Below are 18,491 nucleotides of genomic sequence, written 5' to 3'. Positions count from 1 at the left end.
AGCGATTTTCTTTCACTCCATGTATGGCTGGTCTTAGGATAAAACCATAACAGAACATGAACAATGGAGGCCTAAATTATGCCTATTTTGTATACTTATCAGTATAAACACCACTTTTCTAGTTACATAGATAATCTAGTTGAAAAAAGACCATCCAGTTCAGCCAACAGTCAAGTAGATATATTAGTGTGTTAATGAAAACAGCGGCCTGGATGAAGACCAAGGCAAGTGATGGCATTTCTGCATTTATAAAGGGAAGGTAGTCGAATATCTATTGGCTAATTTGCTCTTACCTGAGGTGACAGAGGGTATTTTATAGCTTGAAGTGATGCGGTAATATGGTGGATTGTCCATATGAGTTACTCCAGAGCTCACTGGATCTGTAAGTTGTAGCTCACTGACCAGTTCCTCCAGAAGCTGCATCGTCTTATCTCTGCCCAGATACACAATCACCTTCTTTACCTAGGGGGGAAAAAAGCACCGTAATTGTTGTGCTACACAGAGGCTTACAGTACATATCTAATGTTTTGTATTAACAGTGTAGATTTTTGGAGTATATTGAGAGCTCCCCAGCACTCGAAGAACCTTTAGGGCTCTTTCACACGGGCGTTCCGTATGTCCGTTTTTCATCCCATCCGTTTGCGGATGAAAAACTGACATAATGTATCTCTATGTAAATACGGATGTCAGTGAATGATCATCAGCTGACATCCGTTTTTCGTCAGTTCAGTTCAGTTTTTTTGAACGGAGGAGAACCCTATTTTTTCTTCCTTTCAAAAAACGGAACGGACGTAAAAACGGATGTCAGTGGTGTCATCCTCTGACATCCGTATTTACATAGAGATACATTATGTCAGTTTTTCATCCGCAAACGGATGGGATGAAAAACGGACATACGGACCGGATGACACAAGTGTCATCCGTGTCCATTACAAAAAAAAAAAAAGGACCTGATCGGGCAAAAAAAAAGGAACGCCCGTGTGAAAGAGCCCTTATATTCAGTCAGATGGCTACTAACAGGTAATCAACCAAATATTTGTTGCTCGTTAATAACTGCAGAAGCTTTGGGCACAGACCCTAGTGTCACTGTCACCTTGTTTTGCAGAACAAAATATTCACTGGATGATTTTAAAGACTTGTAATACCATTTCTTTTTAATGTAATCTAGTAATAAAAGTGAAGATTGAAAGATGGAGCTGAGAGATACTGGCACTGTATCCTGGTGGTACTATAAGTGTATATATATATATATATATATATATATATTTTTTTTTTTTTTTTACTGGCATTAATCTGCTCCCGTTTGTACTGCAGAGGTGTGTTTATCTCTTATGCTAGATCTAGGAATATCAAAGATTACAGCATGATTCGAACTCAGGTCACCTACAGCCAATATAATATGATTATTAGCTAACACGTACTTAGATTACCGAATGACTGTGATATTAAGCACACATCGTAAACAACCTAATGAAAAAAATCTACTTTTCACTAAATTTCTCTACCAGTCCTTACATATGTACTAAAAAGTTTGGGCTTGTTCAATAAGCAATACAAAGGACGGTTACTTATAGCAAGCATATTAAAACCTTTTCAGATCTAACAGTATATTTAACTCTGATTGACTATTACATGTTGCAAAGGCATGGTAAATTATTCCAACTCTCTATATAATAACCCACTGGTAAGCCTATGTAAATATAGAAATACCGTTTAAATAAATACTTACATAAGGCAACAAGCTCGGTTCACTGTTCACACCACAAATGCTTATAAGAAAGTGCAAAATAATTTTCAGATTTTTGGGCCATCCATCTGCAAGGGTGGTCCACACATTTTCAATTTCAGACCAGGCCACCTCATCGCCATACTAAAAAAAAAAAAAAATAGAAAACAAAAAATATGACTATAAGGTACACACACACAAAGTAATATGAAAAATACAAGCTTAACAAAAGTATAATCTGTTTTAGGTCTCTTTCACTATGTTTAACTGTACAGGGGGGGGGGAGGTGTAATGATCCATGCAGCCCCTTGCAAGCAGTCCCACAGCTGTCAATTGCAAAAGCTGCACAGACACAGCCGCTGCTCCCAATCTGACATCTATATATGTATGTTTGGGGCTGTGAACCCGCACGCATGTCAAACTGTGTCCATGCAGTCACTGCATCCCACCTGACTGGGATCCTTGCTTTGCCATTATTTTAAAATCAGAAAGTCGGGGGAGAAGAGAAGGTTAGAGACCACTCTGTGCAATACCATTCCACAGCACATCTAAGTATACCTTATTTTATTTTAATAATAAAAAAAAAAAAAAAAGGACCTTACAACTGCTTTAATGGGTTCTAGGAATGCAACGCTTCTCCAAATAAAACACAGGAAGCTTTTCAATCAGTATAGCAGGCAGACCCTTCCAGTGTCACAGTACTCAGCAACTCCAGAATAAAAAATAAAAACACAGGTGAGAAGCTGTAACTGATGTTGTTAAAATCCTTGCAATGTATAAAGCTGTTCTGGAAATCTATTTCCCTCAACAAGTTTCACTTTGTACAAAATGTTTCCAGTAAGAAAGTTTCTGATAACAGTAGACAGTTTACTGTAAATGAAAAAATGACATGGGTTATTTCCAGATATGTAACATTACCTTTGCCGTCATATACAGCAAGTTATTTAAAACCATAGCAGTGGCTTGTGGCGATCCCCATCCTTCTCCTCTAAGCCAGCGCCTGCTGTTAACCATCACATCACGGTCTTGCAGTGACTCGTCAACATCATCCTCATGTCTTCGCACAGTAGGCAAAGGCTTCAAATCTACCAGCTCAATGTTATTCATCCATGGTAGTAAATAGTGCAACATCACTTGTCGACCAGCAGGATGCGCTGTTTGTATTCTCTGGCTGATTTCTGCCAAGATGAATTATAGAAAGATGTTAAAAAAGGAAATAGATGCACTTTGCTAAAATCGGTCATACACAAATATGGCTTTGCAACATATATTCTTAGAGGTTTACATTATAGGTTAAGTCTGTTATTACAATATTAAAAATGTGAACAGATTTTAATTAAAGGGGAAAAAATAAATGCACTAAGAAAAAATAAAAAAAGCCATGAAGATGCGTTTCCTCAGCCTACTGCCCTTAGTATGTTAGTGTGTAATCCACAATAGAAATAGATACTACAGCCTATGTATATAATATAAAACAATGTGTTTAATAAAAAAAATTTGAAAAAAAAAATAGGCACGATGATAAGATCTGTAGAAGAAACTACACATGGCGCAGGTCAGCTTATTGCTGTGAACATGTGCTGTGTTGCTGGCTGGGTCATGTGCCACATGTTAAAGTTATTCTATACAAGCAGTTGTAAACAGTTCTTGCGCTGGTTGCAATGGCAGAGTCTGTGTTAAAGTGCATCCACTGCCAAGGGCATCTAATATGTACTAATAAGGGAACCGCTGTGTTTATTGTCAGTAGCCCACCTTATCTAGAATCAAAATCCTAATAGCCAGGTTGCCCAATTTACTGCCAAAATACTTGCTGGCTTCCAATCACAATCATCTCACTTTTAGGACACTAAGGAAGCAAGGGATTCAACCCCACTATTTTGAAAGGAAAGAACAGATAAAGAACACAAGCGCACACACACACTGTATATCAGCTGCTTCAATACCTGAAAAAATTGGAAGAGTAAGTTCTGGGTATGTCCGTGCTAGTTCTTCAGAAAGCTGGTAGTAGGATACTGAGTATAGGTGCGGTAGCGGGGATGGGTGGCTCAATATTCCATCTGTTCTGTGTACTTCCAATTTGTGAGCATATCTGAACATCTTGGGCTCCAAAATCTGCCATAAACAAATTAAGAGGACTGAACAACCTAGCAATGGTACACTGAGGACAGAACTAGGTAGGCAGTATACCACCAGCAGCTTGAGACAATCAAAAGGAGCGGAAAAAAAATAAAATTTCAAATGCAAAGAAAGATTGCATAATATCTATTTAACCCACAGATTCGAATATTCAATGCTGGACATATGCTATGGTTTCTATGTATCATAATGTCTGCATTTAAAGTTACCTACTCACAGACATCTGTCCTGAAAGCCAAAATGTTACTGCTAACTGCAAACAGCTGTGTGCAATTGACCTTTGTGAAGTTCTGCCAGTTCATAGAACCGACACGTTCATAGGTCCTATGCAATGTAAACTAAGCAATACTGATCACTGGAAGCAGTGAAAGTCCTATGTTGCCAGGTAAAGATTATTTCCCCCTCGAATAAGGGAATTAACCTTTTCTGGCTAGCTCAACTTAATGACTGTGATACATACTGATAGGTTTGTTATATTGGAAATGGCATTTCTGAAGTAACAGATGTTCATTGTTTGGTCACGTGATCTATGCAATGTACTCTATGCAGGCGTATTGACACAAATAAAGACACGCATATATATATGCATACATAAAAACATACATACATACACACACACATTCACATATGCACACACACAGTATCTAACACAAGGGAGTGCACTCCTCACATTTTTGTAAATATTTTTTTATATCTTTTCATGTGACAACACTGAAGAAATTACACTTTTCTACAATGTAAAGTAGTGAGTGTACAGCTTGTATAACAGTGTAAATTTGCTGTCCCCTCAAAATAACTCAACACACAGCCATTAATGTCTAAACCGCTGGCAACAAAAGTGAGTACATCACTAAGTGAAAATGTCCAAATTGGGACTAGTTAATGTTACAAGGTCTCAGGTGTGAATGGGGAGCAGGTGTGTTAAATTTGGTGTTTTCGCTCTCACTCTCTCATACTGGTCACTTGAAGTTCAACATGGCACCTCATGGTAAAGAACTCTCTGAGGATCTGAAAAAAAGAATTGTTGCTCTACATAAAGATGGCCTAGGCTGTAAAAAGATTGCCGAAACCCTGAAACTGAGTTGCAGCATGGTGGCCAAGACCATACAGCGGTCTAACAGGAGAGGTTACACTCAGAACAGGCCTCACCATGGTCGACCAAAGAAGTTGAGTGCACATGCTCAGCATCATATCCAGAGATTGTCTTTGGGAAATAGATGTATTGGTGTTGCAGTGTGTCTTGCCTACAGTCAAGCATGGTGGTCGGAGTGTCATGGTCTGGGGCTGCATGAGTGTTGGCGGCACTGGGGAGCTACAGTTCACTAAGGAAACCATGAATGCCAACATGTACTGTGACATACTGAAGCAGAGCATGATCCCCTCCCTTCGGAGACTGGGCCGCAGGGCAGTATTACAACATAATAACGACCCCAAACACATCTCCAATACGACCACTGCCTTACTAAAGAAGCTGAGGGTAAAGGTGATGGACTGGCCAAGCATGTCTCCAGACCTAAACCCTATTGAGCATCTGCCGGGCTTCATCAAACGGAAGGTGGAGGAGCTCCAGGTGTCTAACATCCACCAGCTCTGTGATGTCGTCATGGAGGAGTGGAAGAGGACTCCAGTGGCGACCTGTGAAGCTCTGATGAACTCCATGCCCAAGAGGGTTAAGGCAGTGCTGGAAAATAATGGTGGCCACACAAAATATTGACACTTTGGGCCCAATTTGGACATTTTAACTTAGGGGTGTACTCACTTTTGTTGCCAGCGGTTTAGCCATTAATGGCTGTGTGTTGAGTTATTTTGAGGGGACAGCAAATTTACACTGTTATACAAGCTGTACTACTTTTCATTGTAGCAAAGTGTAATTTCTTCAGTGTGGTCACATGCATAGATATAAAATATTTACAAAAATGTGAGGGGTGTACTCACTTTTGTGAGATACTTTATATAAGAATATACGAACATTGACCTGCCTTGAAATACATGTAAAAGCCGTGTTTGCTAAGATGATTGAAAATGATGAGCCCTGAGACAAAACCCTTGCACTGGTGGGTAGACATCTGAGTGAGGGATGATGCACCTTGTTGCATTAATAGATTTATAAGCAATGGTGAGAACGTTTAATGTACAATAAACAGTTTACAAACCTGCAGCAATTGCATAGCAACTTCATAGATATCTCTGGCAGAATCAGCCGCCTTAAACAGTATCAGATTAAGGAGTGTAACTGTGTCACACTGGTAATCCCTGGAGAAAGATTAGATATGAAATAATATTAAGACAAGAGATGCACTATTCATAGGATTCAGATATATTGGGCAGACTAGATGGGCCAAATGGTTCTCATCTGCCGACACATTCTATGTTTCTATTTGTATCGATTTACTATGGCAAAGAGCAATGTGCCAAGTACCCAAGAAACGAATCAGTATTCAAATATTGTTCTGAGTGCTTTAAATTGAAATTGGTTTGGTCTCCATCTGTTACTATTCTTTGGACCTGCTCGCTAGCTAGTTTCACTTCAATTGAAGTTTTTCACAATGTAACAAGCTAGAGAATGATAGTTGAGAGAGATGGGCTATACCTGTTTTGGAATACACTGGCAATGGCTTTAAAGCAGCCTGATGCCACCCTCTTGGAGCCGGTGTAGCAGCGATCCACTGCCCAGTACATAAGGTTGCTCTGGTCAGGGTTAAGTTCCAGCAAAAGCATGACGGCTTCACATCCCAGCTGATGAACCTTGCAAAGAGATTAAAAACAGTAGCATTACAATGAGAACGGTCAAAGACATACTTTTGTTTAAAAAAAACTGTTAAATTTTATGAACAAAGGTTTTCTATCTTTTTTTTTGGATTACATCTATCTTTAAAGAGGAACTGCAGTCTGCTTACATAATTTGCAATACAAATATATTTGCCATTCTGAAGCTTCCCCCCAACCACTTTGCATATTATTTTATATATACTATGATTCTGTATTTGCCAAACATGCAGCAGAAATCTCCCTCCACTAAGTCTGGCTGCAGCCATTTTAACTGTGGGCAGCTGAAGCAGTTGCCTGTTCACTTTCTGGATTTACACACACACATATATATATATATATATATATATATATATATATATATATATATATATACATACATACACACACACACACATACATACAGACAGACAGACAGACACACTCACAACACTGCTTGCCTGCACATTTCTCCTCTCTGGATGAATACACATGCATCTCTGCAGTCCCCTGTTGTTCTCTCCACCCTATTCCAGCCCCCTCCAGCTCTGCAGCTCTCTTTGGCTTTCCTTTGACTCATACCACCTCCCTTGCTGGCAAACTCTCACAAGAGTGAGAGAGAGAGAGAGCAGAGCACAATGTCATTAGCTTATGCAAATTAGCAGGCAAGACAGAAGTGGGCTGCATAAGGTATTTACTGGCAGAAAAAAAGATGTTTTACTATACAAAGGTAAAACAAGAAAAGCAGAAGATTTATGAGATGGAAAGATGAGAAAATGACTGAAGGTCCACTTTAAACACATGAGGTTATGAGGTTCAACTAATTATACATTTTGACACCAAGCCTAATTTATAATTTTGTCATTAACCAGTTCCCGCCCGCGCTATAGCCGAAAGAAGGCTACAGCGCGGGCTCTAATTTCCGGGACGGCCTCCCAGTAACAGGCTCCTTGCCCGCTCCCGCGCGCGCGCATCGGGGAAAATCTGTGTCGGCCGTGTCCCTTGGACACAGCCAATCACAGATCGTGGTGAATGGCCAATTACAGTGGCCGTTTGCAACGTGATCGGAACATCCAATGAGAGATTATCTCAAATGTAAACATATGAGATCATCTCTCATTGCCAGCTCTCCTTCCTCACACAGAGACTGCGTGTGAGGAAGAGGAGAGCCGATCAGCGGTAAGGGGACACAGAGAAATGTAATCAGGGCACTGATCACCAGTGCCCTGATTACACAAGAGGGAAATAAAATGCCATCAGTGCCCACAGTGCCCGCCATCAGTGCCCATAGTGCTGCCAGTCAGTGCCTGCTCATCTAGGCACTGACTAGCAGCACTATGAGCACTGATGGTGCTGCCCATCAGTGCTCATCAGTGCCGCCCGTCAGTGCTCAGCAGTGCCACCCGTCAGTGCCCAGCAGTGCCACCCGTCAGTGCCCAGCAGTGCCACCCGTCAGTGCCCAGCAGTGCCACCCATCAGTGCCCAGCAGTGCCACCCATCAGTGCCCAGCAGTGCCACCCGTCAGTGCCGCCTATCAGTGCCACCTATCAGTGCGGCATATTAGTACCTCCTCATCAGTGCCCATAAGTGCCACCTCATCAATGCCCATAAGTGCCACCTCATCAGTGCAGCCTATCAGTGCCCATCAGTGCCGCCGCATCAGTGCCCATCAGTGCCGCCTCATCAGCGCACATCAGTGAAGGAGAAAAATGTATTTATTTTCAAAATTTACTCACAGAAAATAAGAACTTTTTTTTTTCAAAATTTTCTGTCTTTTTTCTTTTTTTTTTGTAAGAAATAAAAAACCCAGAGGTGATTAAATACCACCAAAAGAAAGCTCTATTTGTGTGAAAAAAATGATAAAAATGTCATATGGGTATAGTGTAGCATGACCGCGCAATTGTCATTCAAAGTGTGAGAGCGCTGAAAGCTGAAAATTGGCCTGGGCAGGAAGGGGGTGAAAGGGCCCTGTAGGCAAGTGGTTAAAAAGTGCAACCTCTAATGCTATAAAGCAACCAATCAGATCAGAAAATGACAGATTGCGAAAGAAAACTTGACCGAGACTTGCTGCTGTGTTGAAATCCAGACAGTTCTAGGTACAGTCAAACTTTAAAATGAGGCAAAGTGGTTGATTTACTAAAACTGGAGAGTGCAACTGTGCATGGTAGCCAATCAGCTTCTAACTTCAGCTTGTTCAATTAAGCTTTGACAAAAAACCTGGAAGCTGATTGGTTTCTATGCACAGCTCCACCAGATAATGCACCCTCCAGTTTTAGTAAATGAACTCCAAAGTGCCAACTATACCACATGGTAAAAATATATTCTTTTTGGCCTCATTTGGTTTTTCTGGAATAACTCTCAGTTCATGGTGTAAAGTGTGGCACACACGTCACTGGATTCAGGGTCATATTTAGACATCAAACAGCCCTGATGGTGCACTTTTGCACCTCCTGCATGAAGTGATTATGTTAATAAAAATAATACTAGGCTGGATGGGGTCTACTTTAATTGCAAATCCACTTTTCCACTGTGCAGACTGCTAGCTTTATAAAAAATGGTTTCATCTCTCCTGAACTATTAATAGCCTTCTACCTTCTTTCAACATCCTCTGCACCTCCTTCCCCTAGTTCTTTTATTGCATTCATCCACAAATGTTCAGAGAAACAATTAGCACAATTTGCAGATTTTGTAGCGGAGTGCTGCGCTCCCTTGTAACTCTGCTGTAATATGCATCGATCCACATGTGCCATTATTTTACATACAGCCCTGGTTTTCCAGAACACCTTGGAATCTGGTGAGGGAAAAACTACCGGGTCTTTCTGCACAATATCAAACCAGAAATATAAAAACATTCATTTAACAGAGCAAAAGACTGCACTAACTTGGAAAGTTTTAACCTTGAGTTACTGGCTATAAGTGGATACTTATTTCTAAAGTGGAAAAAAATTATAAAAAAAAGGCAGAAGACATGAGGTGATTTCAACAGCTTTACTAGCCTTACACACTTATCTGTGATTAAAATGTAAAGCTGCCTGCACTCAAAACTAAATACAGCTATTATACTGAGCCGTTCTAATACAGACAACATCATAGTACTGCACTAGGCTATTAATCTAAACCTACCCATTATAGATTGCACATTAACGACATACTACATGTTGTTAAACAGTAGTACTATGAACATAAATTTTTTTTTTTTACAGAACTACTTTCCTGTCCAATAATAATAGGGAAAAAAAACTGCTAACAGTAAGCCTGTTTTGGCTGAGAGTATACAGCAAAAGGCCAGACAGCAGTGTTAATGGTGCCCATAGCGGGCAAAGTAACATGTTCGCTTGACTTTTACCGTGGGCACGATAAGGAGACAAAATAACTTCCATAAACTTCCCTGTGCTCTGATCTACCTCAAAGTGTAACCAAAGGTATTGTGTTTTTTTTTTCTTTTTAATAGAGTGGCGAGGGATCAGAACGCTTGTCAGTTTTTATTGCTATCTGTGCCCCCCGTTAGGGAGGTTCACCCTCGCTATCTGTCCTGTTTACCTTCATTGAAAGTGAAGGTAAAAGAAAATAGAAAAATTTTGGGTCGACTTTAGAAAACTAAAAGAGGGGAAATCTTTAAATGGGGACACTAGTTCTGGTGACCTTGGTAACATACGGAATTTCGTTCAGTTTGGAGGGATTTACTCTCACTTCCTGTTTGTCTTTGAAACAGAAAGAGAAGAGAGATCTTCTCAATGCAACACAGATGACAAAAAAAAAATGACAAGGGTTATTTATAATTACTCTATCCAAAGCAAAAAAGCAAAAAAAAAAAAAAAAACCTTTAGTTACAATTTTGTGCCCTTTGCATAGGTCTCAACAAGCTCCAGGTTTGCCCAATGTGGGAACACTCATGCCTGGCAACTAGCAATTTAAGGAGGCGGAGAGAGTGTCCCATATTCCCCTACAGGCCTACATTCAGGGATTCTGAGTATCAGAGTTCGTACGCATTTTTACCAATAAAATTCCATGACTTTTCCATGACTTCAAGTAAATATTCATGACCTAATGTTTCATGAAATGTCTATGTAACTATTGTAATTTAACCAAAAGTATCAATTATATTAGAATATACTGGAGAAAGAAAAAGATTTGATGGGCGCTCCTGCTTGGGGAAAAAGCTTCAGTTCAGGCAGTCATGACGGATAAGGTGCAGCCAGACTGGTATGGATGGCACAGATGCACAAATGTGGCGCTTACATCGAGGGCAGCTCTTTCTTAGAGGCAAAATATAGGTTTGCTTTAAAATGAGAGATTTTAGTTTCTCTACAATTGCATTTCTGTGGCGTGTCTGTAGATCTCGAATACATAAGTATTACTTTGTTTTAGTGGATGCCTTTCATTGCCCCTAAAGGCAAACACACCAAAGCTCTTGCGCACAGCTATTTACTCTTGCTGCGCTGCAACTGCTGTCATATGCAAAAAAGATTTCAGGAAATCGCAGACAGCACATTTTAATGAATTAAGATTGCAATAAAAGCTGGGCCCTCAAACCAACCACATCACTCTGTCCTACCTTCTTGTCTTGGGAGTCCAAAATGTTATCCAGCCATTTGTATAAATATCCATCGGGTGACAGACCCACATTGTCAGCAACTGGACCACAACATAACACAGCAGACATTGCCTGCAAGAAAAACAGAACACTGTGTTTAGCAGTTCACACTTTATAGCAAACACTGCCTATGCACTATAGCATTATTTCTGTTATAGCATGGTATTTTACATCTTGTGGTACAAGAAAAACAATGAGTATTCTAGGCCAGATACCAAAAATTCTTTCACCATAGCCAATTAGTCTTAAACATAACCTTTATTAACTTACATATAAAATAAGGTGTGTAAGAATCTATATTAATCCACTTAAAGGGGGAACACCTCAAAGAGGAAAAAAGAGAGCACCACGGTGGTCACTTGTTTAATCGCAGGCATCATCCATAACCACACTATTTGCTCCTGGTTGTACTCTAAGTGGACATAATGGTCAAGTTCCTGAAAGATATCATATCACTACCTGTATAATAAATTGCTCAGCCTACAATGCATCCCAAAAGTATTCACAGCGCTTCTCTTTTTCCACATTTTGTTTCGTTACAGCCTTACTGGAAATTAATTAAATTCATTAATTTTCCTCAAATTCTACAAAGAATATATCATAATGACAAGGTAGAAAAAGGTTGTTTGAAATCCTTGCAAAATTGATTAAAGATAAAAAACGAACAAAATCAAATGAAGAAAGGTGTGACTATGACCCTCAAAGAGCAACCTAATCACACTAGCAGCGCTCAAATATGTTTTAACAAAAAAAACATAGATAAACAATCCCAGTATACAATACAATATATATGGAATGATCTCCTATTGATATACTCATGACATTAATAGTCCATGTACAATAGGATCAGTGCTTCTCAAGACAGTTCATAAGATCCGAAATGTAGCGTAGCCTCCACCACAGTGTGAACAAATGAATGGCTGGACCACCTTCAACACACCAAAAGTGTCCCCGTAGTAATGCACACTCACTGGACCCCAGAGTATATGAAGCCTTTAAATGGAACCACATATTTCATATGGGCAAAAAATACCGGTCAGCAAAGATCACTCCAGCATCGCACAGCATCTGGTGTCCAGGCTGACATGGGCTTCCATTAGATGTATAGAGATGCACGTACCATGTGAAGTAAACAAAGGGGACCCATAGCGTGATACCGCAACACAATTTTATTAAATAAGGCTTATTGTTCCCCAAAGTATTGCACTCACATGTACACAATGTAAATACTGCATGTAAAAATCACTTGCGTCTGTACCAGGATCCCACTCACCGCTCGGCGCCAACAGACAGCGAGTTCCGGGTAGATGACGTCAGACGTCAGTGGTGAGTGGGATCCCGGTACAGACGTAAGTGATTTTTACATGCTGTATTTACATTGTGTACATGTGAGTGCAATACTTTGGGGAAAGGGAAGCATTATTTAATAAAATTGTGTTGCGGTATCACGCTATGGGTCCCCTTTGTTTACTTCACATGGTACGTGCATCTCTATACATCTAATGGAAGCCCACGTCAGCCTGGACATCTGATGCTGTGCGATGCTGGAGTGATCTTTGCTGACCGGTATTTTTTGCCCATATGAAATATGTGGTTCCATTTAAAGGCTTCATATGCTCTGGGGTCCGGTGAGTGTGCATTACTACGGGGACACTTTTGGTGTGGTGAAGGTGGTCCAGCCATTAATTTGTTCACACTGTGGTGAAGGCTAGGCTACATTTCGGATCTTATGAACTGTATATGAACTGTCTTGAGAAGCACTGATCCTATTGTACATGGACTATTAATGTCATGAGTATATCAATAGGAGATCATTCCATAGATATTGTATTGTATACTGGGATTGTTTATCTATGGTTTTTTTTGTTAAAACATATTTGAGCGCTGCTAGTGTGATTAGGTTGCTCTTTGAGGGTCATAGTCACACCTTTCTTCATTTTGATTTTATTTATAGCGGCTGCCTTTATTTCCATTCTGTTAGCTTTTGTTAACTAGCGCTGGGTGAGTGGGTGTTTTTTATAATAACTTACTCCTTTTTTATATATTGAACAAAATCAAATGTACATAAGTATTCTCAGCCTTTGCTCAATGCTTTGTTGAAGCACCTTTGACATCAATTACAGCCTCACGTCTTTTTGGAGTATGATGGTACAAGCTTGGCACACCTATTTTTGGGCAGTTTCTGCCATTCTTCATTGCAGGACCTCTTAAGCTCCATCAGGCTGGATGAGGAGTGTCGGTGCGCAGATTTTTTCAGATCTCTCCAGAGATGTTCAATCAGGTTTAAGTCCTTTTGGGTCTACGAGGCCAAGGTGTTGGCACCCAGAGGTTTAAATAAGGATTTCGATCTAAATTGTTTCATTAGTAATAAATAACACCCCATCATGCATTATATATTTTTATCTGAGACTAAAAATTTTTTTTATTTATTTATTTATTTATATAATATATTTTTAAAATTTTTTTTTTTTTTTTTTTATAAATTTTAATAGCCAACATTTATTATTCCAGATTTTAGCTTATTGATGTATTTTTAATATGTGATAATTATGGTATGAGATTTTGTGATTATGTGTCTTAGCTGTTTTAATGTAAACCAGAGAGATGTCTGCGCCACCACGCGATCTCCGCAAATGTGCAATAGTAATCTGATCAATGCCCATACAATAAAATTGCCCCATTAGCGATATGAGCCAGTGACACCGCCGTAAACATGCCTGGTTCGGAGGTTCCAGTGTCCTGTACTGAGCTATGAGCGGGGGGAGGGACTGAGATCTGCTGGCCAATCCACCTGAGAGTTGATGTATTTAAAGTGAGGCTTGGCACGCACTAGCCACCCCTACCGAGGAAGTCAAAGGAGCATTACGCTCGACGTAACGCGTATAGGGGGGCGGAGCGTGCGTGGCCGACGCAGAGTCTCTCTCTGGTAACAGATCGCTGACATCGATTATACAGCAGGCACAGCTGAGTGCCCGACAAATGTGAGTTGATCTGCCTTTCTCTAATAAAGCACACCCTTATTAGTAAGCAGAGAGCACTAGATTTCTTCATCTGTTTTCTATATGTCCCGGGATCCCTCGAGGTGCAATATAGTGTGGCTCTTTCCTGGAAGTCTGATCAATGATACATGTGATTGCTGGCCCGTTTGGGTCCTTCAGAAAGGTGAGAGGCTGATTCACCTGGTGGAGGGATTCACTATATTGGTGATTACAAGTTGTTTTCATCACTGGATTTTCTTCATCTGAACACGGGACACTCTTTATATCATTTTATTGGAAGCACACACATTGCTATGTGCCTTATGAACTGGATATGATTTATTGTCATCACTTTTTGATTTTATATTTCTGGCGCATCACATTTTTGTATGATTTATAGTTTATTGTGATTTGTGAAACACGATTGGTGCATGCTGCCGGACACCACTATTGATTTATAAGTTCACACACCTGATTTATGCACAGTGAATTGGTGTTGAGTTATTTTATCACATATAATAGGTTTGCGCTGATAGTTTTTTTGTATTTCATTTGATTGTGTCTTTCACTCACCTATTAGCAGCAACCATGGATATATTTGATTATTTTGACAATAGGAATATTATAATTGATGACATCTTCTCAGGAGATAAAAACAGAGGCAGATATGAGGACATTACACAATCCTTTAAGAAATTAGGTATCCTTATGGAAAAGAAAACCAGGGCTTGGTGGGACATTGTGTCATTTGAGCAGTATATAGCCCACCAACTCATCCCAAGACGTCTGAGGTGGGAAGTCCCCCCTAATGACGGACTTGAGGATGATGAGTCATTAGATGAGTGGTTTATCTTTTTCAATTCTAAAGGACAAGACCTCATGAACTTCCTGCTTATTCGCAAACGCAGGAAACTTGCGATAATCGAATCGCATATAGCTGAGCTCAAAAAGAAATTGGAGTCACTAAAAGATTCTCCTGAGTTCAACCAACTAGCAGGAGAACTAAAGAAAAAATTAGAAAAAACAGATAAAGAAACTCAGGAAAAAAAGAGAAAGAAGTTCATTAGGGATATGAATGATTATAGAGGGAATGAAGTCTTTAAGTGGCAGAAAGATCTTCAGAGCAACTCTATATTACCATCCCGTGATAGTACACCGGAGAGAGTTAATATGACACCCCCTGTATGGAGCAGAGCGCCGCCTGCTCCTGCAAGGCGGGAATCTAACAACACTCCTGCACCCACCTACCATGCACCACAAAGAGGTAATGGAATGGGGAGGAGAGCAGGAAGAGGTGGACCAAGAGGAAGAGGTAGAGGTCAAGGGAGGAACAATGGTGGCCCTTATCATCAAACACAGGGAAATAGCGGCCCATATCAACAGGCACCCAGGAACAGTAATGGCCCGTATTTCCCAACACAAGGGAACAGGAATAGTCCCTATCAGGCAGAACAAGGGAATTGGTACCCCCAGGAACCAAGGGGCACACATGATCAACGACAAGACAGGAGGGAGGAGTCAATATATGACTCCCCTCGCCCATCTACGTCATATAATATCCCCACCATGAATAGATTTACCCCACTCTACCCGCCAGCCGTAATCAACAATCCCCCGGATGTTTTTTTAGAGAAACCCAGTGCCCTGTGGGGGTACAAGGGTCCAATTGGAAAACAATCTGGGAAAAAAAGAAAAGACAAAGAGGACGACGAGCAGGTCGACGCCTCCAAAAAAAGCAAAACCCAATAGGAGCAGGCATATTCAACATCAGTGGCATACCTTTGACCAAGGAGGAGACGAAAGTCTTAGATAAAGGGTTAAAATATGCCCCAGTGAAAAACCTAAATAAATTCGACACATATGTTAGCTTACAGAAATACATGAGGGGTTTAAATCAGAAGAAGTATTTCCTATCTAAACCAGACAATCGCCCCACGAATAGTGAGAGAACACACCACTCGATGTTGAAAAACAAATCTGTGTTCAATCCACCAAATAAGGATAGCAAATATATGGAGGTTTTTAAAAATCTGGTGTCACAAGATATTGAGCAATTAAAAGTTAGGAAAATTCAAGACCCCCAATGGATCAAAAATGGTATTACTAGCCTGGAAGCTAATAAACAGCTGGTGATAAGACCAGCGGATAAAGGGGGGGGTATTGTTGTCATGAGTAAAGAGTATTATAATAATGAAATGGAAAGACAACTTTCAGACCCGAATACATATTGTTGTTTGAGGGGTAACCCACTCAATGCATATAAAAAAGAACTGGATGTACTAATTCAAAATGGGCTGGAGGACGCCATTTTGAATAAAAAAGAAGCACTTTATCTAAACCCTACGGCCTGTCGAACCCCTATTATATATTTTCTCCCCAAAATCCATAAGTCTGTGGAGAAACCTCCTGGGAGACCAATCATTAACGGCATTGACTCCCTGAGCTCCAGATTGGGCCAATACATTGATTTTTACTTGCAGCCATTGGTTACCCGGACACCAGCATATACAAAAGATACCAAACATATCATTCAGGACCTACAATCCCTCCCTATCTCAGAGAACTGCATTCTGGCAACTGCAGATGTAGGTTCTCTATACACGATCATCGGGCATGATGCCGCCATGAGGGCCGCATCATGGGCCCTGGATGAGTCGGGATTGGATGGTGATCACATAGAATTCCTGTTAGAAAGTTTGGATTTTTGTTTAAAACATAATTATTTTTGGTACTCAGGGGACTTTTTCTTACAAACCAAAGGCGTGGCTATGGGGGCTAGATTTGCCCCCAGTGTAGCCAATTTATTCATGGCCCAATGGGAAGCAGAAGAGGTTTTATCCAACAGACCCCCAGAACTGATCTTTTACAAGAGATTTATAGACGATCTGATCATGATATGGGAGGGAGATTTGAATTCTTTTAATGATTTTAAAGCTAGAATGAATTTTAACAACAGGAACATTGTTTTATCATGGACTGAGAGCAAAGAAAAGATACAGTTCCTCGATTTAGAGATTTTTGTTCTAGACGGCCAGTTACACACTAAAAATTTTTTTAAACCTACTGACCGTAACTCGTATTTGTCTATGGACAGCTGCCACCACAGGAATTGGCTTTTTAACATTCCGAGGGGTCAACTGATCCATATCAAGAGGAACTGCTCTAAGGAGGAAGATTTCAAAGCACAGTCCCAAATACTGGTAGACAGGTTCAAAACGAAAGGGTACGATATGAAAAAAGTGTCTTCTGATTTACAACAAGTATCCAATCTGAGCAGAACAGAACTTTTAGCCAACAAGGCTGTTACATCCAGGGATGATAATATAAACAACAACAACTTTAAACTAGTGCTGGATTACAACGTTCAGCATAAACAGGTTGAACGTATTGTAAGAAAGCACTGGGGGGTGCTTAAACAAGATGGAATTTTAGGACCCCACCTCCCGGAGAGACCTGGCTTCATATATAGGAGAGCCCCTATTTTGAAGGACAGGCTGGCCCCGGGAGTGATAGATCCCCCTAGACCCAAGAAAAATACTATTTTTCAGTTCTTGTCTGGATTCCATGCGTGCGGCAGATGTGGTGTTTGCCAGCAGACTAAAAAGAACACCAAAAAGAAGAAAACTTTTATATGCAATAGCACAGGTAAAGAATACCAGATCAAAGACCTAATAACATGTACCACAATTGGGGTTGTTTACATGATGGAATGTGGGTGCGGACTCCAGTACGTAGGACGCACCTCCAGAGCCCTAAATGTGAGGATAGGGGAACATATCTCTAACATAAAGAAGGGGGAGGTTTCACACAACGTATCCAAGCACTTTAAAATATTTCATGATAAGAAACCTCACTCCCTGAAATTCTGGGGAATTGAACATGTCCAACCACACTGGCGAGGAGGCAACTATATTCGCCAGCTAAGTAGAAGGGAATCCTTTTGGGTCTACGAGGCCAAGGTGTTGGCACCCAGAGGTTTAAATAAGGATTTCGATCTAAATTGTTTCATTAGTAATAAATAACACCCCATCATGCATTATATATTTTTATCTGAGACTAAAATTTTTTTTTATTTATTTATTTATTTATTTTTTTTTTATAATATATTTTTAAAATTTTTTTTTTTTTTTTTTTTTTATAAATTTTAATAGCCAACATTTATTATTCCAGATTTTAGCTTATTGATGTATTTTTAATATGTGATAATTATGGTATGAGATTTTGTGATTATGTGTCTTAGCTGTTTTAATGTAAACCAGAGAGATGTCTGCGCCACCACGCGATCTCCGCAAATGTGCAATAGTAATCTGAT

The 18,491-nt window shown here is 40.1% G+C and overlaps 1 protein-coding gene across 10 annotated transcripts in view; it reads right to left on the bottom strand.

Annotated features, from left to right (window-relative positions):
• Positions 1–18,491, bottom strand: part of FRYL (FRY like transcription coactivator) — a 555,404-nt gene that overhangs the window by 86,755 nt on the left and 450,158 nt on the right. For all 10 annotated transcript variants that reach the window (XM_082266339.1, XM_082266334.1, XM_082266333.1 and 7 more), the window contains 7 exons: positions 11,163–11,273; positions 6,453–6,607; positions 6,016–6,115; positions 3,670–3,838; positions 2,645–2,904; positions 1,730–1,870; positions 294–462 (listed from right to left, as the gene is read on the bottom strand). In XM_082266339.1, coding sequence (XP_082122465.1) covers positions 294–462; positions 1,730–1,870; positions 2,645–2,904; positions 3,670–3,838; positions 6,016–6,115; positions 6,453–6,607; positions 11,163–11,273 — 1,105 coding nt within the window. The remainder of the gene's footprint in view (positions 1–293; positions 463–1,729; positions 1,871–2,644; positions 2,905–3,669; positions 3,839–6,015; positions 6,116–6,452; positions 6,608–11,162; positions 11,274–18,491) is intronic.

This window comes from Pelophylax lessonae (genome assembly GCF_965119305.1).
Source record: "Pelophylax lessonae genome assembly, chromosome: 1".
Lineage (NCBI taxonomy): Eukaryota > Metazoa > Chordata > Amphibia > Anura > Ranidae > Pelophylax > Pelophylax lessonae.
The sequence above is the reverse complement of the archived record's forward strand: the minus strand, read 5'-3'. Positions and strand labels throughout refer to the sequence as shown.